The following is a 19,017-nucleotide window of genomic DNA, read 5'->3' as shown; positions in this document are numbered from 1 at the left end:
TTGGAGTTTTGTTTAGATACTTAGAGTCATATGGGAAACATGATTTAATGTGTGATGGATGGGCACACAAAATACAGAATGTTTGGGACCATTAAATTGAAAACAGAAGTACAACAAAACAAAAACAAAATGCTACCAGATTCTACATTAAATCATGTTTTCCATATGACTCTAAATATCTAAACAACATGCAATAAAACAAAAGTTACCTACTTTTTTATATTTATTATTTTCATTGTATTCTAAAGAAATAATATATTTTTTTGTCACTACATTTGGCAATTAGGTTCATTTTGATACTTGGTACTTTTTTTTGTTCAATTTAGTACTTGAACTTAACAACTAAATTCATTTTGGTCTTTGAACTTGGATTTCGTTAAAACTTAATGATGTGACCAGTGTTCTTAGAACATGGCTAGATTGATTAGGCAGACTGATTAGACCAAGAACAGTCCAGTGTACTGGTTCAAACAAAGGCGTTGAACTGATTAAACCAGGAATTGCTCAGAACTGATAAAATTAAAAACTAGGATAAAAAACCGATAGTTGAATCGATTTAATAATTTTTAAAAAATATTTATGAAATTATATTAAATTTTCAATTGATGTGGCAAATCTCAAAGTGCCACATCATCAAAATTTTTTATATTTTCAAATTCAAGAACAAAAATGAATCCAGTTGTCAAGTTAAAATACTCAAGTAAATTTAATTTATCAAAGTTTAGAATCCAAAAATTATATTATCCCTATTCTAAAAGATATATCTAATGATCCTCTTAAGAAATGTTAATAATAAGAGTGGGACATGAAATTGTCAAAGCTTCTTATCATGCGAGAACCAATAAGTACTATTGGATGTAGTGATAAAGTATATTGTATTTTAATGGGAGAATTCATGTTCGAATTTCGTAAATGACATTATTGAGAGGGGCAACCATTGATCTCCAAAAAACGTAGCATTCACGGACAGTAAAATGAATATAAAAGATACCTTGATTATATAAAAACAATGAAAAGATGAGACAATATCCCTTGCATCTTTGTTTTCATAATTTATAATTGATATTTTTATGAATAACTTCGAATTTTGAGTTCGTAATACTTTTTACTTTTACATAATTGAACTCATATTCGAAGCAAAATTAAAATAGTTCTAAGGAGAATTTATATATAGTGAGATTTAAGTCAGAATATATTAAATGACAACTCATATCATCTTAAAGCATTAAGGCTCGAGAATCTCAACTTTTACTAGCATTACTAAGATCTCATTGACTACTCTTACATGCTTTTAGGATATCTAGTTCCAAACCTAAAATAGAATAAATAAGTCGAAATATCAGCAAAGGGGTTCCATATTCCTAATTTCTTTAACATATGAATTTATGTGCAATTAAAATTGCAGTATGCATGGTGCTATCAAATGAACCCTAATTCTTGCTCTAAAATATTGTCATGGGATTAAAAAAGGATATGGGAGTGAATAAGGTTTCTAGAATTGGATTGGTGATCGAATTGATCAAGTCATTGGTTTATCCATCTAATTGGTTCCATCAATTAGATCAAATCTTCCAATTCGATTAAATAAATCATTAAAAATATTATAAAAAAATTCGATTCAACTGGACCATACCGATTCCCGAATTAACCAGTCTAATAGTATTCTCCAAACTAATACCTCAATTTATTCTCAATTCAACCAATTAATCTAATTCAATTCAAATAACATCAACACATCCAATGCCTTTGAAAAAAGAGATTCATGGGAGTGTTGGGAATGGAAAAAGCATTTATATAATTGAGTATAAATGAGTCCCTAATGAAGACAATTTTAGAGTGACCGTCTTTCAGGGTGTAGGCACGAGGCTTTCATGGTGCATGAGCTAATTGATCAAGCTCGAACCTATTGGAAACTGGACTTGCTGATTGGCTAGCTAGATGCTGACAAACTCAAAGCCATTCCCATCGAAAAAAAAAAGGACGATGGTTTGATTTTACATTTCACAAATGCAACACCAATTGCAACTTATTGTAATGTAATTTGGCATAAATATGGTGACACCATTTTGACTAAAAAAAATTGGAATTTTTACTTCAAATCTTTGATGAGTTTTAGTAGCAATTTATTGGATTGAGAGGTGGAAATAATTAAATTAAGAACCTTTTGAATCATTTTAATATAATCAAATTTCCTTAATTAAAGATATCTGATTTCTTACAAGAATTATTCTTAGAAGATATCTACTTTTTGATACAATGTCTAAAACTACTCATAACCTTTCCCCAACCCATAAATAGGAGGATAATGTGCTTCAGTACATTCGAACCCACGTCTATTATTTGATTTAATATTGAAGACATGCTTGAACTAATTTCAAGGGTATTAACATTTATGTTGATTAAAACTTTGACAAGTCAATATATGTCTATTTAAGAAAGGTTTGTTTATTGATTAAAGTACGAAATTGAGAGCACTTATCTTGTTCACTTTGAAAAACTTATTTTAATGTATATTTGTTGTAAAACAAACTATTCTTCTTCATCTTCTTCTTCTTCTTCTTCTTGCAACTAAGCTTTCAAGGGCAAAATCTTAGTGTAGAGAGTGATCTAGTTAATGTATAAAACTGAGGTTGCAACTTGGTAAGAGAGTTGAATTTAAATAACATCTTGCACGGAAGATTAATAATGAATTACTCTCTAGATAAAGCCAGAAAAATGTAGAAAGTTTTTTGAATTGTGTCCATATTGAATTTTAATTCTTGTAGTTACTAAAATCAATTGTAACTTAAAATGCAACTAAAAGGAAAACATCAATGACTTTCATACACAATTGTAAGAACACAACAAGAGACAATTCAACTCTGTATAGAATAGGGGATTATTGAATTGTAAAGAGTAATGGAAACATCTAATTGTTTGATTTATTGTAATTATACACTGTAGCGTAAGTAATTATCCAAAAATAGTTGACTTAATTATAGAAAAAATATTAATATATATTTTATAATTATAGGTGTTTTCATCCATTTTACAATTTGAATCTAGTATTAATATGTGAACCGGGGTGATATTCAAGTGAAACTCTCTTAACAATGTTGACTTCAAGATTCAAATTTGATCCAAATATCTAAGAAAAAGTCTACATTTACTTTTTCCAACCACCTGTTAGTACAACTTTGCATTTTTAAACAATAACTTAACCATATTAACCCGAGACGATAACTTTGGTTAAATGGTACAACTACACTTTTAATTCCTTTTAACTTATGCCCCTAAAACTTTTTAATTTTATGCATTCCAATCCTCCAATATAAAATTTCCGACTTCATCATTGCCTTTAACAAAAGATGATTTAGTTAATCTTAAAAAGGAGAAAAAAAAACAAAAAACAATAAATGAATTAAAGGGAGAAATGTTATTCTATTGAAATTTCAAACACAGGACATGGAAGCATACACTTATTTTACAAGATGATGATGATGGGACTAAGGGACGTAGAGATTTCAAACATAAAGACTGCCGAAAACTAAAGACTCTACTTAGGACGAAGAAGGAAGGAAAAAGGAGCATGATGAAAATGAGGTAAATTTGACAGATTTATTATTATTGTTATTGTTATCATTAGCTCACATACTCATTGGACTTTGTGGATCGTTCAGTGCTGCAATGGCTGTTTCAATCTGCACCTTTAACTCATCCTTCTCCCTTTCATCAGCCTGCATTTTTATGTCAAGCCCAAAACCAAATAAATGATACTAGAATTTATGTGAATATATATGTTTCCAAAACAAATTGCTATATTTAAAAAATAATTTAGAGATAATAAAGTGAATTAGTAATATACAGTGAAATGAATAATTTATGGTAAAGTGAATTAGTAATATACAGTGAAATTAATTACATTGGGATTTAAATTTTTTAAGTTTAATTTAGTCCCTGAACTTGACAATTGTTCTTACATTAAGGATTGAATTTTTTTTTGTCCAAGTTAGTCCCTAATATTTCCTTAAAAACCTTAAAGTTTAAGCCCTAATGTGAGAATAATTGCCAAAGTCAGGTTCCAATATGAGAATAATTGTCAAGTTTAAGGACTAACTAGGACAAAAAAAACTTAAGCCTCAACGTGAAACTTGTTGACAAATTCAAGCCCCAAATAATTATTTAACCCTACAAAAAATCATAAATTTCTAGACATGTTTAACTAATAAAATATAATTATAATTATCCATTAAAATAAAAATAAAAAATATACAAAAATTTGAAAGTGGTCATTACTACCTCGAGTAATTCTCAACAACCCAAAGAATTTGAGCAAATAATTGGTATCTTATTTACACTCAATTAAGTTAGCTTTATTAATTATAATGATTATTCAAATATGACAAATCTGTAATTATAAGTAATTATACGTAAATTTAATTATCAAATGGCTTTTTAAATACATCTTAAAATCAACAAGTGATAAACAACTTGAAACAAAAAGAGTAAATTACATCTAAGGTCACTAAATTATTAGTAAATTTATGTTTCAGTCACTTAACTTCAAAAAATAGTAAAATGATCACTAAATTATTTGAAAGTTTTCAGTCATTGAATTATTCGAAAGTTTTCATTTAAGTCATTGAAATGTTAATTATATATATAAGTCCAACTAGCAAGCTCCAAACGATGAATCAACGATATGTATGATGGATCGATACCATTGACAGGTAGAAGAACATACTTTAAATCTAAATAAATCTAATAGCCAATGCCGAAGATCAGAGAAGAAAAATATTTGGATTTTGGTTCATAGATTTGTAACGTTAAAAGTCGTTTTATATATAAAAAACCCTAAATTGTAAAAAAGAAAAGGAAAAAATACTTTTGATTGGTGCATACGATGTGAATAGAAAAAACCGTACAACAATTATTTTAACAGCCCAATGACTTAAATGAAAACTTTGGAATAATTTAGTGATCATTTTATAACTTTTTTAAAATTAAGTGACCAGTACATAAACTTACTAATAATTTAATATTGGGTTGTATTACAAAATTCTGTTGAAAGCGAGATGTGCGGCTATATTTGAGCATAGCTAAGGTTTATCCCTACTTTACTCGGCAAAAACAAAAAGGGGAATTTAAAAGAAAAAGGGGTAAGGGTTTGGCAAATTTCCCAGTATTTAGGCAATTGACACGTTCTTTCTTCTTTATCTTGCGGAACCGAATATGTGGATGACAGAAGGATGCATAATTTATAAATTAACATTCCAAAGGATTCATTCATATTTTTTTTCTAAATAAAAAATCACTTATAAAGTACCTATACTCATGCTTTTTAACTTTAAAGCAACCTCTACCATTATTTTGGAAGATTAAACAATTTGCTTATAAATAATATAAAGGTACCAAAGAAAAACCTTAATTGTATTTATTTATGAGAGAAAATAATTGATACCCTAAACCAAACCTAACCAAACCAAAGCTTTGAAGTCTACGTATAGTGATGTGAAAATATTCAGAAAATGATAAATAAATTATGGAAATTTCGAATTGTTTAAAAAATTAATAATAAAGACAAAAATGTGAAAATAAAGAAGAGCAATTATGTACTGTCAATTTTCATTTTTTAGTATACTGACATTTAAGAAAAGGAAATGTAAAAAGGTAATGTGTTATTAAACCATGCGCATAATATATTTTGTTTTTTCACATTAGATAAATTAAATAAGAGCACGTTTTAAATGCAAATATATATTTTTTATTTAACACATGGTGGTTCCTTGTGGGAGTTTTGTTTAGATATTTATAGCCACAGATATATATATATATAAACATGATTTAGTGTGTTGGTCCTATTATAGTGTGATGGGTACAAAAAAAGGCATAATTTTGGCACTGGAAAGTTTTGATAATTACGAATTGTATACGGTAGGGAGAAACAAAGAAGAAGAAATAAAACAAAAACAAGATGCTAGTATATTCTACAAGTTTTTCAATGCGGTCCATACTCCTATCATTTATGTGGTGCATGTAGGGACAAAATCAATGATCTTGTATAAAAAAAATTAAATAATTCTTTTAAAGAAATAAAAAATATATTTAACAAAATGTATTAATTAAACAAGCAATGATAGTTGTATACCTACTCTTTATATTTATTATTTTCTAGAAGATATATACTAGTATTTTAGTATACTAGTTCTTATAACCCTAAAACCCCACCACAGTTTATTAAATATTTTCTTCTCTATTATTGCTTAAATGAAAGATACTTTAGAGTCATAATTATTAAAGAATTTAATTAGGGGTAAAGTCAAAAAATTACTTTAGAAGTTAATAAATTATATTTTTTTAGGTTAAAGTGTGATTTTATCATTATATTAATTTGTAATTTCATAACTTTTGAAGAGATTAAATTTCACTTTTACCATTTTAGGGAAAACCAATAGCCTTATATACCCCCGTCTACTCCCCTAAGCAAAGCTAGCAGGTTGTTTTAGAAAGGGTTATAATTGAATTATAATATATTTGGGAGAGAGGCAACTTAACATTAAATTTTACTGATTCTGAAGGGGATTTTGAGGCCCTGCCCACCTCATTTAGCTTCTCCCTTGAACTGGCAAGGTTTTTTTTTTTTAAGCGTTAGAGGGTAAAGTTTGTTAAAAAAATCAAACCCATGCTAATATAAACTAAAATACAAACACAATATTTATCACTCAACTTTAAATTCAGTTTACAAACTTGTCATCTTTTGGACTCTTATTTGAAGGGATGCCAATTATAAATCATGATCCTTCTCTAACATACATATATATACACAGGATTTATAACCATAGTTTATCATGGAGTTACCCAAATGGACATGATTGACACAGTTGACTAGAGGCATACCAAAATTTATATATCTTTTCTTTTTCTTCATGATATACAAAAGTTATATATCTCGAATTAGAAAATATTAAAAATAGCATAATCGATCATAGAAGACTGATATATTGGACGTTTAAAGTGGGGAGTGATATGGGTCCTTTCACTTTCCCTTTTCCTTTCCTACTTTAGTTTTTGTGTCGGAACAGGTTTTATTCGAACACCCTGGATTTCACTTACCCCAAATTCTGTCCATTTATATTATACAAAACAATTCATTTATTTTATAGGATCACCATGCATTTTTAAAAAATATATATAAGTAAAATTTAAAAATTAACATATGCCCTCTTTTTTACTTTTTACTATACTCTACATTAATATGTGATTACCCCAATTATGTTGATAGAATTTTTTTTGAATAATCTCATTATAAGTTTTGATCACATTTATTATTTTTTTACACAATATTTAAAACTATCCATAATCACTCTCTAAACCATAAATAGGAGGATAATACGTTTCAGCGCATTCGTACTCTTGTATTGGCAACAATACACATATTAATCAAGTTAAGACACAATTGTCATGTTTATAAAATTTTTAAGCTCCAATGATAATGTAATAAATATTTTTTTTATTTTGTATCTATATATAAAGGATTTTAATTCAATAAAAGGATTGGTTTAAAAATCAAATTATTTAGTAAATTAATTTTTCTAAAAAAATACTTTTTATTTAAAATATAATTACTAAAGTAATTAACTACATTCTTGTCTCTCTCTTTTGTTTTTTTCTTTATTTATTTTTCACCTATCTTAAATTAGTCTATAAAAAATGGTAATGGATGATCCACTTTATTAAAGTTTCTCTATCGGTTTCCAAAATTTTAGGCCCCACGTTTCTGGCCGTTTTTTTTTATTTGATACCCCTTCTAACTATGTGTTGTACGCCACCACTTTTTTAATAATTTATTTGTCGTTACTTAATCCAGTTATTAATGCTTTTAATTTTTTTATCACAAAATATTTTACGGATGAAAATGTTCACTATTTTTTTCCCTTAAATAAATTTGGATGTTTTTAATTAAAAGTCTAGACGAATACTATTAATTATAAAGAGGGTTGAGATTGTTGATGAGATGTTAATGAGTATTCAACTAATGAAATCAACCCAGATTAGTAAAACTTGTTTAATTAACTTATGTTAAGTTTGGTAATAAGCATTGTTGTTTTAATCTGTCTTTTCTTCTTTTATATATAATTATAGGTGTACTAAGTTGTTTTACAATTTAAGCTAAATTTTATTCTAGTTGAAGTGATATTAAAATAAAACCTTTCTAACAGCGATGATTTTAAGATTCGAACCTAATCTAAATACTTAGAGAAGAACTCCACTATCAGTACTTCTAATTTGTTGGTTATTTTTTTAACTTGTTTTAGTACAAGAATTAGCATTAAACTATTTTTAATTTCTAATTTTCAGTCACTTACATTATTTGTTTTTAATAATTAAAGAATTTATTAAAGTTTTACTGTTTTTAATGATTGAAGAATTTATTAAAGTTTTATTTTTTAATTTTAAGTTTAAATTTATACTAATTATTTTATTAGATCGGTTAAATAAGTTTTCCCCTACTATTATTATACTAAAAACAGAGCATTAATTGGTTATGCTAGGATCTAAGTTGCTTAGAGAGTTAAATTCGATTTTTCTATTTTGGTCTTAAATAATATATTGCCCATTTAATGGGTAATTGTTGTTTCGTACGACGACACAACTAACAAAATAAATATAATATTTGACCCTGTGAAAGGGAACGAAGAACAACAGTTCTAGAAAGACGAAAAATGGACTTACCTCAACAAACACGGTTTTCAACAGTTTACCGGAGACCGCCGTGATGTTGGCCGTAATAATTTTAAGCTTCAATGATTCAAATACCTCGCATAGTCTAACCATCGTGTCCGTCTTTTTGCTGCAGGTTATACTCACCACCATTGTCCTTTCTCCCATGTGCGTCACTTTCAGCTTCGAAAATTCAAAGTGAAATCCAAAAGGAAATACAGTTACAGGTGTAATTTTGAGAAAAAATAACTAATTACATGAAACAGGGAGAAAGTGAAGGGGGAGTTGGAGAGTGTACTTCAAGCACTTCAATAGGGCAAGCTCTTGATCCACCATAATCAAAAATGTTATCGAGTTTAGTCTTCTTAGATCTCAGCCCTGGTAACTCTTGATCATATTCGAAACCTGGATTTTTCTTCAGTTTTCCCGATTCTAACTCGCTGATCTCGGCCTGGATTCTACCCTCTTGATTGTGCAATTCTTGGATGTAATCAATGGCGTCCTTAATTATCGAAGCCTTGTCCATCTAAATCGATTCAAATCAACAACATCAAACTAATTAAAAATCAATTCAGAAAAAATAACAAAAAAACAAACATATATTCACAAATCTATGACGATTTGATAACATACTTTGCTGATGTTTGGAACAACAGCTCTAAGAGCAAAGAGGCGTTCATTAAGCTTTTTCCGTCGGTTTCTCTCAGAGACGATGTTCTTAGCAGCAACGGAAGAAGCTGCTCCGTCAGGAGAACTCGAATCATAGTAACCGGAGAACTCATCAATTGGCCAACTGCATCAATTCAATTCGATTCAAATAATTAGATTCATTTTTCTTTTCTCTTACTGTTTTCTAATGTACTAATTGTCTAACCAAAGGCAATTCACTTTTGGTGAAAATTAAAATGGGTAAAAACACCCCAAAAAATAAAAAAAAAATCAAAAAAATTGTTGTGAAAAGGTAAGAAGGTACCTATATTCTTCATTTTCAAGGAAATATTTCGTCTCCCAATAATTTTTGTATTCATCACCAATATTCTCAATATTCTCCATGGCAAGCATATGTGAGAGAAAAAATAAAAGGACTGAAAGGAAAATGGAAGGAAAGATTTTGGTTTTTCTCAGTACAGAGCTTTGGACAAGTGAAAATGAAACGAAATTTGAGGGGGGAAGAGATCGGGGGGATTGGACATTTATATCACGTGGACTGTGTTGATTAACCGTCAGATTCTTCTGTAGACATATCAGAGCCGTACAATTTAATCCAATCCTGTTGGGTTAAGGAGGACCGCGTATGTATGAGAAGACCAAAACATCAGTCTATGTTATTGGACCGTGTAGTACACGCTCCTTTAATAATTGAATCTTTGGCTTAGTTTCTTTCCTGGTTGTTTTGTAAACAGCTCGTCAATTCACGATTCACATGTCAGATGTATTATATAAAATATTTTATATTAAAATATTAAATAGGATTTGAAGTTTAAGGTTCGAAGTTTTTATTGGGTCGGTAATGATATGAACCGATGAATTGGTAATTTAATTGACTTGATCAGGAGTGGTGCTAAGGGGATTAGCAGGGATCTCGACGCCCCTTAAAATGAGAAGTTTTAACTTTTGGCGTTTTACTATTTATAAAATTTTTAGTTAGTATAGATAAAATTGCACTTTACCCCTCTCAAATGATAAAATTTTGATTTAGTCTTTTAAAAAATTAAAAAGACATAGACTATTAAAATTGAGAAATTATATATTAACTCTCATAAAAATAAATAATTTAATTTCGGTCAGCTCAGAAAAATTTTTTGACTTCACGTCCGGTTTTGAAAATTTTAATTGGATTTTGGATTTAGATAAGGTTTTTTTATATAAATATTTTTAATAAAGTATTGATTTAGTTTATTATGAACCGAGTTTGGAGATGGACTTTGTGAAATGAATTCAGTATCTTTAGTTTCTATAATACAAATATAGGGGCGATGCCAAAAAAATTTTTTAGAGAGCCGAAATTAAATTGTTATTTTTAATAGCCTATATTTTTATAATTTTTAAAAGATTAAATTAATTTTTTATCATTTTTAAGGGGGCCAAAGTGCAATATTACCTTTACTTAAAATTTTTAAATTTTTAAAGAACCTAAATGAACAATTTTCCATCACCTGGATACGTCACTGTATGAATGTGAGTTTTGGGATGTTAAAGATTGTGTTTCAAGGCCGTCTTAAGAAGAAATCAAGCAAAATAAGATTAAGAGAAAGATTGTTAGATTAATGAGAAAGAGGTCCCTAACATCTTAATAGTTGGAGGAAAAGAAAGCAAAAGTGGTTCATATAGTAACAGTGAGCGAAACGGGAGTAACTTAAATCGTGGAAATGGGCTTGAAGGAGAGTAAAAAAGTGTGGTAATACTAGGCAAAGTTGTGAAGTGTTAGGCCTTAGATGGCAATAGTCTAGTAGCCGAAAGCGACATTAGCTTATGCTCTGATTCAAGTAGCATAAGGCACATGGAACCCCTTGTCAATCAGCAAGGACCCCCTTGCAGAGTTAAATACTCTTGTGTGATTGATAGCAAAGCAGTATTGTGACGGAAGAGTGAAAAAAACCCATATCAATGAGTGAAATAGAACATGAAGCCAGAAGAACTCAGGGCTCCGATCAAGGTTGCGCGTTATTTATTCGTAGTTTGATTTCGTATTGAGTTTGGTTGACATTATTAATGCTTGATAGCTAGCGTTGCCTCATCTTCGCATAACAAGTTATATTAAAATATTATTGAGGTATAAAATAAAGGTTATACGTTATTAAAAAAGTAATTAAAACTAATTATTTATACTATTATTTAATCTCTTGACTGAGTTGGTGTCAACTTCAACCTTATCATCAACTCGGCTAGGAAGTTACGGTCTTCCATAATTAAAAAAGTAATATTATTCGAGAGTATTTTAGTCTTCTCACTTAAAAAACTCCAATAAAAATATGCATATGGTGAGATTTGAACCCCCATTAATTGTATTAATAAAACCTTTAATTTACCATTCCACTAAAGCTTTATTTATATATTTATACATTTTAATTTTATTATGCACATTTTATTATCTTCATTGGTTGTATATCTATCTATGTTATTATTTAAGCTCCTGACTCAATCGGTGTCACTTCCAACCGGGTCACAACTCGATTAGGAAGTTACGGAATGCTCTTCCATAATTAAAATAAGTAATATTATTTAAGGGAATTTTAGTATTTTTCACTTTAAAAAACCAATAAAAATATGTATAATGGTGAGATTTAAACCCACTCCAATTGCATTAATAAAACTTTTAATTTACCATTCAACTGGAGTTTTTATTTATTTATTTATATTTTTAGACATTTAAATTTTATTATGCACACTTTATTATATATCTTTATCAGTTGTATATATTATATTAATAATGTATTTGATAGAGTTGATATCATATGTTAACTCGGCACCGACTCAAGATTGATGACAAGATAAACAACTTAATCTGATATTTTTCATTTTAATAACGTAAATATTTCAAGTGTTATTATTAATTAATTTCAAACAATACATTTTATTATTTATTATATTTGATTTAAAAAAATATTTTATTATTTAATATTTTAGAACTCTGACCTTCTAACCCTTTATAATCTTGTACTAAAAAAATTCTAACTTAAACTCTCTTACTAAAAAAATTCTAACTTAAACTCTCTAAGTAATATTTTTTAGGCATCATTTGGACTTAAGGCTAGTAAAAGAAAACATCACATTAATATTATAATTAATCATATGATCTTAAGACCCCCTTTCATCCCATGATTAAATCTCTGCCATCCATCACATCTCTTCAAAATTATTGCATCAAGTATTAATAGTATAAGTACTATGGAGATCCTTATATTAAAAGTATAATTATATTTGATCTTTTTTAATCAAAATATAAGTAAATTAGTCCTTATATCAAAGAGTAAACCAATAATTTCTATTAAAATTTCATTCAGAAATTGGCATGATTAACGGAATAACTAGACAACTACGTACACGTGGCATGCCACGTATACCTCATGATGACATAGAGATACCAATTTTTAACCGTAGAAATTGATAGAAATTTTAACAAAATAATGAGTTTGCACTTTAATCTAACGTATAAGAACTAATTTGTTCATTTCTTTAGTAGAAGGGCACAATGCAACTCCTAGTACAAGAGCCTTCATAGTACTATTACCAATTTTAACCAATCAATTAACCGTCAAGATTTATATGTTAGTAATAATAGTTAACGACTTAAATTAACATCAATACCATATGTCTTTAACTGATTAATTAATTATGATCATATGATTAAAAGATTATATGAAACAGTTCACCATATCAACATATGCACAACTTTCATTAAAGTCATGTTACGTAACCACATTTATTAAAAAAAATCAGTTATACTTAACCATTAATGAATTGTTGAATAATTTATGTGGTTACGTATCATTAATTGAATGGAAGTGATATATGTTGGCGTAACATAACTGTTTCATACGATTTTTTCTCATATATATAATAATTTATAAGCTTAATACATTATTTATATATGAGTCTAACACTTTTTTTAATGTGGTATCTGTATTATTTTTTAGTCTAATCTAGTACTTAAATTTGACAAAAGTTATATATTTTGATATCCAAATATAACGATGTTAACTTTTTAATTTAATTCAAGTTTGAGAGTTGATTTGATGAAAATCCATAATTAACTAATAATATTAGCAATTAAATTTTATCAAATCAATCTAACATATGAATTAAATCACATCCATCGGATTGCATTTGACAAATCAAAATCAAAATTTATTCTATTAACAAAAGCATGAGCATTCGGACCTAATAATGTTTGTTATAATAAACGTCAATAACGGCAGTAGAACAATCCCAAAGCTACAAGAAAAGAAAATAAGAACGCCCAGATTTTACATGAAAAATCCTTTCGGGGAAAAAATCACGAGCAGATGAGGAGAAATTCACTAATGTTGAAAAACGAATGATGCAAGAAGAATTTCGACTACATCTATTTAAGGGTTAAAAACTCGAATCTAATCAAAATCAAAATGATTTTCATGACATCAATATGATATATTGCGATAGAGATTTCAAGTGAGAGAGAAATAAATAGTTGAATAATTCCCCCATTGTAATGGCAAGTGTCAACATTGGGTTGAATAGGACACAATTAATTATTCCATCCTAACCATATGTGCCGTGATATATGAATTATTTAATTCTCGTGTCACGCACACGGCTAATTAATTAGTGTATATGTAATGCTAGAGTACTAGAATCCATGTTACTCATTTGCCGTAAAAAAATAATATATATTATATTTAAAAAATAAAGTAATAAAATTTTAATGTAATTTATTAAAATAGTCACTTTTCTTTACCTCGGATTTTAGTCACTTCCGTTATCACGTTATAACATTTTAATCATTGAGCTGTTAATTGCCGTTAGCGGTGTAATAGTAAGCTGACGTGGCACATTAAATCATTATTGCAAACAAAAAATTTAGGTTAATTTATACAATCGGTCCCTATGTTTTTTCATTTTGAGCAATTTAATTTTTTTCTTTTATGTTCTTATAATTTTCTTTTTTTTTTCATTCTCTTCTGCTTCTCCCTCTGTTTTCCTCCCTTCTCCATTTCTTCTAAGTAGTTTTTCTATGTTTTCCATTTATTAAAACTAGTCCCTATACTTTTACTTTTTTGAACAATTTAATTTTTTTCGAGTAAGGCGAGTCTGTGGACTAGGTTTAACAAATGAAAAACATTGAAAAACTACGTTAAAAAAAATGAAGAAGGGAGGAAAACAAAGGGAGAAACAGAAGAGAATGGAAAATAAAGAGAAAAAAAATAAAGTTAAAAGAACATAAAAAAATTAAATTGCTCAAAATGAAAAAAAATATATAGGGACCAACTACAGAATTTAACCTAAAATTTTCGTTTGAAATGATGATTTAACATGCCACGTCAGCTTACCGTTACATCGTTAACGATAATTAACGGCTCAGCGACTAAAATGTTATAACATGATAACGGAAGTGACTAAAACGTAACATGAGGCAAATAAAAGTGACTATTTTGATATTTTACCCAAAACTTTAAGTAAATAATTATCATAAGAAAGAGAGAGAGAGAAGATGTAATTTTATAAATGATTAGTTATATAAAAAAAAGTTAGGAATTATAAGAGAAGGGGATAATGTTTTAAAATGATGCATTTGAATTATGAGGTGTGGTGTGATGGTTATTTACCTCATCTCTTAATCATGTAGTCAGGGGGTTCGATCTTCGCTCATGAAAATGAAACACATTTCATGGCCAACTATTTACTTTTTTGTAAAACACCCACAGAAAGGAGATTAGTCATTGTTGTTGTTACAGCCCAAAAATAATGTATTTAAAAAAAATCTAATGTATGTGTTAGTGTCAAATATAAATCAACTTCAACACTAGTTGCAATGTAAGGAAAAAGTTGACAGAATATTATGATTTCTCTTATTTGATTCGTAATTTTTTTGAACAAAATGATTTGAAACTTTAATTACTGAATATTAAAAATTGTTGGCAGCTTATACGAGGAGACTTATATGCAACACAAGTAAATATTGAAATTAGGAGAAGGGATTGTATGAAACTGTGATTCCATGTCATCCTTATCCCTTTTCAATAGGAGTATGACAAATCAGATTTTTTTTCTCCTAATTTTTAGCATCTTTAGTTGGATTTGAATTTTTTCAAGAGGAAAAAACTGAAAATCGGGAGAAAAAATCTAAATTGTCATGCTCTTATTGGAAAGGGATAGCGATGACGTGAAATCACACTTTCATATAATCCTTTCTCTCAAAATTAGACTTTGAATGCAATCAAAGTTATCTAAAATAGAAAATTTAGTCTTTAAAAGGGTTTGATTACTAGAGCTCTACTAGGAAGCTAAATATTGAAGACCTTTTTTAATGACTATTTTAATAGAATAAGTTGTCCAAGTTGATTGTATTTCAACAAACATTTTTATTCTTATATTTAGGTTAGATATTCGAATGGAATGGCACATTACTTGTTCAATTAAAAATTATTTTTTAGTGTAAACTTTGTAAGTAAATTGAATTAAGTCAATCAGTTTATATTTAAGCTTTTAAGCTTACATAGAAAATTTTCTGATTATGTGAACAATATTTTTGTATCTATCTCTATTTTCCTTCTTGTAGTTACTTTGTCCAGTTGCAGCTGAAAAAAATAAAATACAAAAACAACATTCTTTTAATTCATAAATACCTACACTATACTAAATATAGTTTATTGGTTTTATACCAAAAATATCACATCACTATTAACTAATATATAGTTCTACAAAAACCATACACTAAAGTTCCCCCTAAAGTGTTGATCCATGGTAGCTCTCGTAGAAAGATTAAAGTTAAGGCCTACAACAAGCCAAAGAGAGGCACCGGAAAAAAGTGCGCAAAAGCAAAACAAACCCCTAAAACCCCTATAAGGGAGATAAGGATAAGCAAGTCTTGGCAAGGAGAGGCAATAGGCAAGATTCGATGGAGTAGATCCAAAAAGTCACTCCAGATGGTCGGCCATGAAGAGGAGACCAGTAGCGTGCGACAAACCCAGCATGCACAAAACAGAAAAAAAGGAACAACAAAAAGAAAGGAAAACATAATGAAAAGAATCAACGAAGGCAGAAACAAGGGGAAAAAGAGAAGAAGTGGATGGCGAACAACCGCCGGCAGTAAAGCCAACTAGCTGGCCATTCAACTGAAAGAGGAAGAGACATTAGGGTTTCAAAAAGGATAAGGGGAGCAACGTGAGAGAGGACAAATTCATGTTACAATGCTCTCTATGAATGGGAATAAAGCCCTTGGTTCGAATCGCTTTTCCCTAAGTAATTTCAATTTGTTACTCAAATCAAATAGTATTATTCCACCTAATGAATTCTTAACATGTGTGTTTTAATAAAAAAATATAGGTGATTAATTGATAAAAAATAAACTTAAAAGACCAAATTGAACATCGAAAATAAATTTAAATATCAAACAATATATTAACTCAAATTTTTTTATAATTTTTTTATATTTTCCTAATAAAATTAAATCAATATAAATCGTTTTCCTCTTCTACTCTTTTATAGGTTTAATTGGCCAAATATATTGGGAAAAAAAAGTGAATTGGCCAAATAGATCAATTTTTTGAAAATTTAACGAAATGGACTGTTTTTGAAGAGAGAGTGTTGGACGAACTTTCCCTAACATATCAGTAGAAAGCTTGCCTAGCTGGATGAGGTTTCACTCCCTCTAAAAACGACTTATTCCCCAAAATTTAAAAAAAAAATCAAATAACAATTTTTTGGCATATATGACTAATTTAGCCTCTTTTATATATATATATGAGAAAATATTTGACACACTTAAAGTTTTTAAATTTCACAAGTAGAATCTCATACATGTTTTTTTTTTAAATATTAATCTCATTACCATATCTATTCTTTTTGATACAATACTTAAAACTACTCATAGCCCCTCCCCAACCCTTAAATAGAAAGATAATGCTCTTCAGCGCACTCAAACCTACATTCTTTTACACCAATAAAATTAAAACTCAATCTAAAATTCTCATACATATTCATAAATAAGCAATGTGTGATCATTACCTAAAGACAAATTAATATTTGGGGTAACACCTTTGTTGATTATAAATATATTTTTTAATTGAAAAGGGAGATTCTTGAAATGATGTGTGCTACACTCAACCATAAATGAATTGATTAATTTATTCAAGAAAAAAACCAAAACAAGGATTTGATTAAATTATGTGGCTATGCAAATAGAAAGAATCAAATTTATTGTAGTGATAGAATTTCTAGGAATTATCTTAGCAACCTGTATTAACTTCCAGCTGTTTGCATGAACTTAGATCATGAGAGACAATGGAAGCTGCTTCATGTTGATACTTGTAATTTTCTTTTATCATATAATATAATAAACCTTCCTTTTAACTTTCTCAGTTTTTATAGAAAAAAGCCCTTTGACTGGGAATAGAAGTAACTTTTTAATCCAAAGAGATGTTTTAACCACCTACATAAATGTATTTATATATCTATACAATATATAAAGATTTTGACAGTGTTGGTGTCACTGATAATTAGATTTTAATTTGATTATTTGGTTTTTATATCAATTCTTAATAAATATGTTACATAATTATTTCACCCAAATCATATTAAATTATGACACATTTACAACTAGGAGCGAAGCCAGAAATTTTTCTATGGGGCGAAATTTAATTGTTATTTTTACGATAGTAAAAATATAATTTTTAAAAGATTAAATCAAAATTTATCATTTTTAGGGGAGTCAGGGCCCCTGCCAACCCCCCTAGATTCACCCTTGTTTACAACGTGGGTGAAAAATAGAATTATATAACAAATATATTTATAAAAAATTGATATATATATAATAAATGTGGTTTTGGTTGATTGGTGAAGTATAAATGTTGACAATTATATAGGCTTGGGTTCAATTCTTATTATGTGCATATTTTTCAAATTTTCTATATAAAATATATAAAATAATGAAAATACCTTAAAAATAATATAATTTATTTTGTAAAACAATGATATTTTCATCAATGCCTAACTGAATTGATGTTCGATTGATTGCTGACCCCTACTCAATTGAGTTCTTAATATGTAGCATGTGTGTAACACCCCTAACCTATATCCGTCGTCGGAATAGGGTTATAGAGCATTATTGGAATAAATAAAAATCAAATATAGACATTTAATATTATTTAACATTCATGTCAGGAATTATTCATAAAGTCCCTTATATGAGCCCTCGAAGCTCAAAACATACATTAGAAACAAGTCGGGATTAAATCGGGTACTCAGAGAATTTTTCGCAAAATCTCAAAATTTTTCCAATGTACAGGGGTCACACACTCGTGTGGATCACACAGTCAAGAGACATGCCCGTGTCTCAGGCCGTATGAATATTCGAAATAGGGCAGACGGTCGTGTCCCTGCCCGTGTGCGTACCCGTGTAACTCTCTAACTTGGGTCACATGGCGAAGCCACACACCTGTGTGCTAGGCTGTGTGATTATGTAAATTTGCATTAAATAGGTGCATGGGTCACACGGCCAAGCCACACGCCTGTGTGCCAAGCCCTGTGATAAATTTTGAGCATTCTGTTTTGAAATTTTTAAGATGCAAGGGACACACGGCCATAATACACGCCTATGTGCTAGGTCGTGAGTCACAC

General features: G+C 28.9%; 1 protein-coding gene across 1 annotated transcript; it reads right to left on the bottom strand.

Annotated features, from left to right (window-relative positions):
* Positions 1-3,396: 3,396 nt before the first annotated feature.
* On the bottom strand, positions 3,397-9,962 carry LOC121225269 (transcription factor bHLH35). Its single transcript, XM_041109503.1, has 5 exons — positions 9,674-9,962; positions 9,334-9,493; positions 8,999-9,226; positions 8,713-8,883; positions 3,397-3,716 (listed from the first exon to the last, which is right to left on the bottom strand). The coding sequence occupies exons 1-5, from the start codon at positions 9,760-9,762 to the stop codon at positions 3,627-3,629; spliced, it is 738 nt and encodes a 245-aa protein (XP_040965437.1). The 5' UTR covers positions 9,763-9,962; the 3' UTR covers positions 3,397-3,626.
* Positions 9,963-19,017: the final 9,055 nt, after the last annotated feature.

This window comes from Gossypium hirsutum, chromosome D13, assembly GCF_007990345.1.
Source record: "Gossypium hirsutum isolate 1008001.06 chromosome D13, Gossypium_hirsutum_v2.1, whole genome shotgun sequence".
Taxonomy (NCBI): Eukaryota; Viridiplantae; Streptophyta; class Magnoliopsida; order Malvales; family Malvaceae; genus Gossypium; species Gossypium hirsutum.
Note: the sequence above shows the minus strand (reverse complement) of the source record. Positions and strands in the feature narration are given on the sequence as shown.

What these genes read in the sequence shown, in the direction of transcription:
- LOC121225269 (XM_041109503.1), bottom strand. Translation starts at nt 9,762, where the DNA reads ATGCTTGCCATGGAGAATATTGAGAATATTGGTGATGAATACAAAAAT. An exon ending in TTGTTCCAAACATCAGCAAA is followed by an intron (nt 9,227 to 9,333) that starts GTATGTTATCAA and finishes GAATCGATTTAG; the next exon opens with ATGGACAAGGCTTCGATAAT. An exon ending in GCCCTATTGAAGTGCTTGAA is followed by an intron (nt 8,884 to 8,998) that starts GTACACTCTCCA and finishes GAATTTTCGAAG; the next exon opens with CTGAAAGTGACGCACATGGG.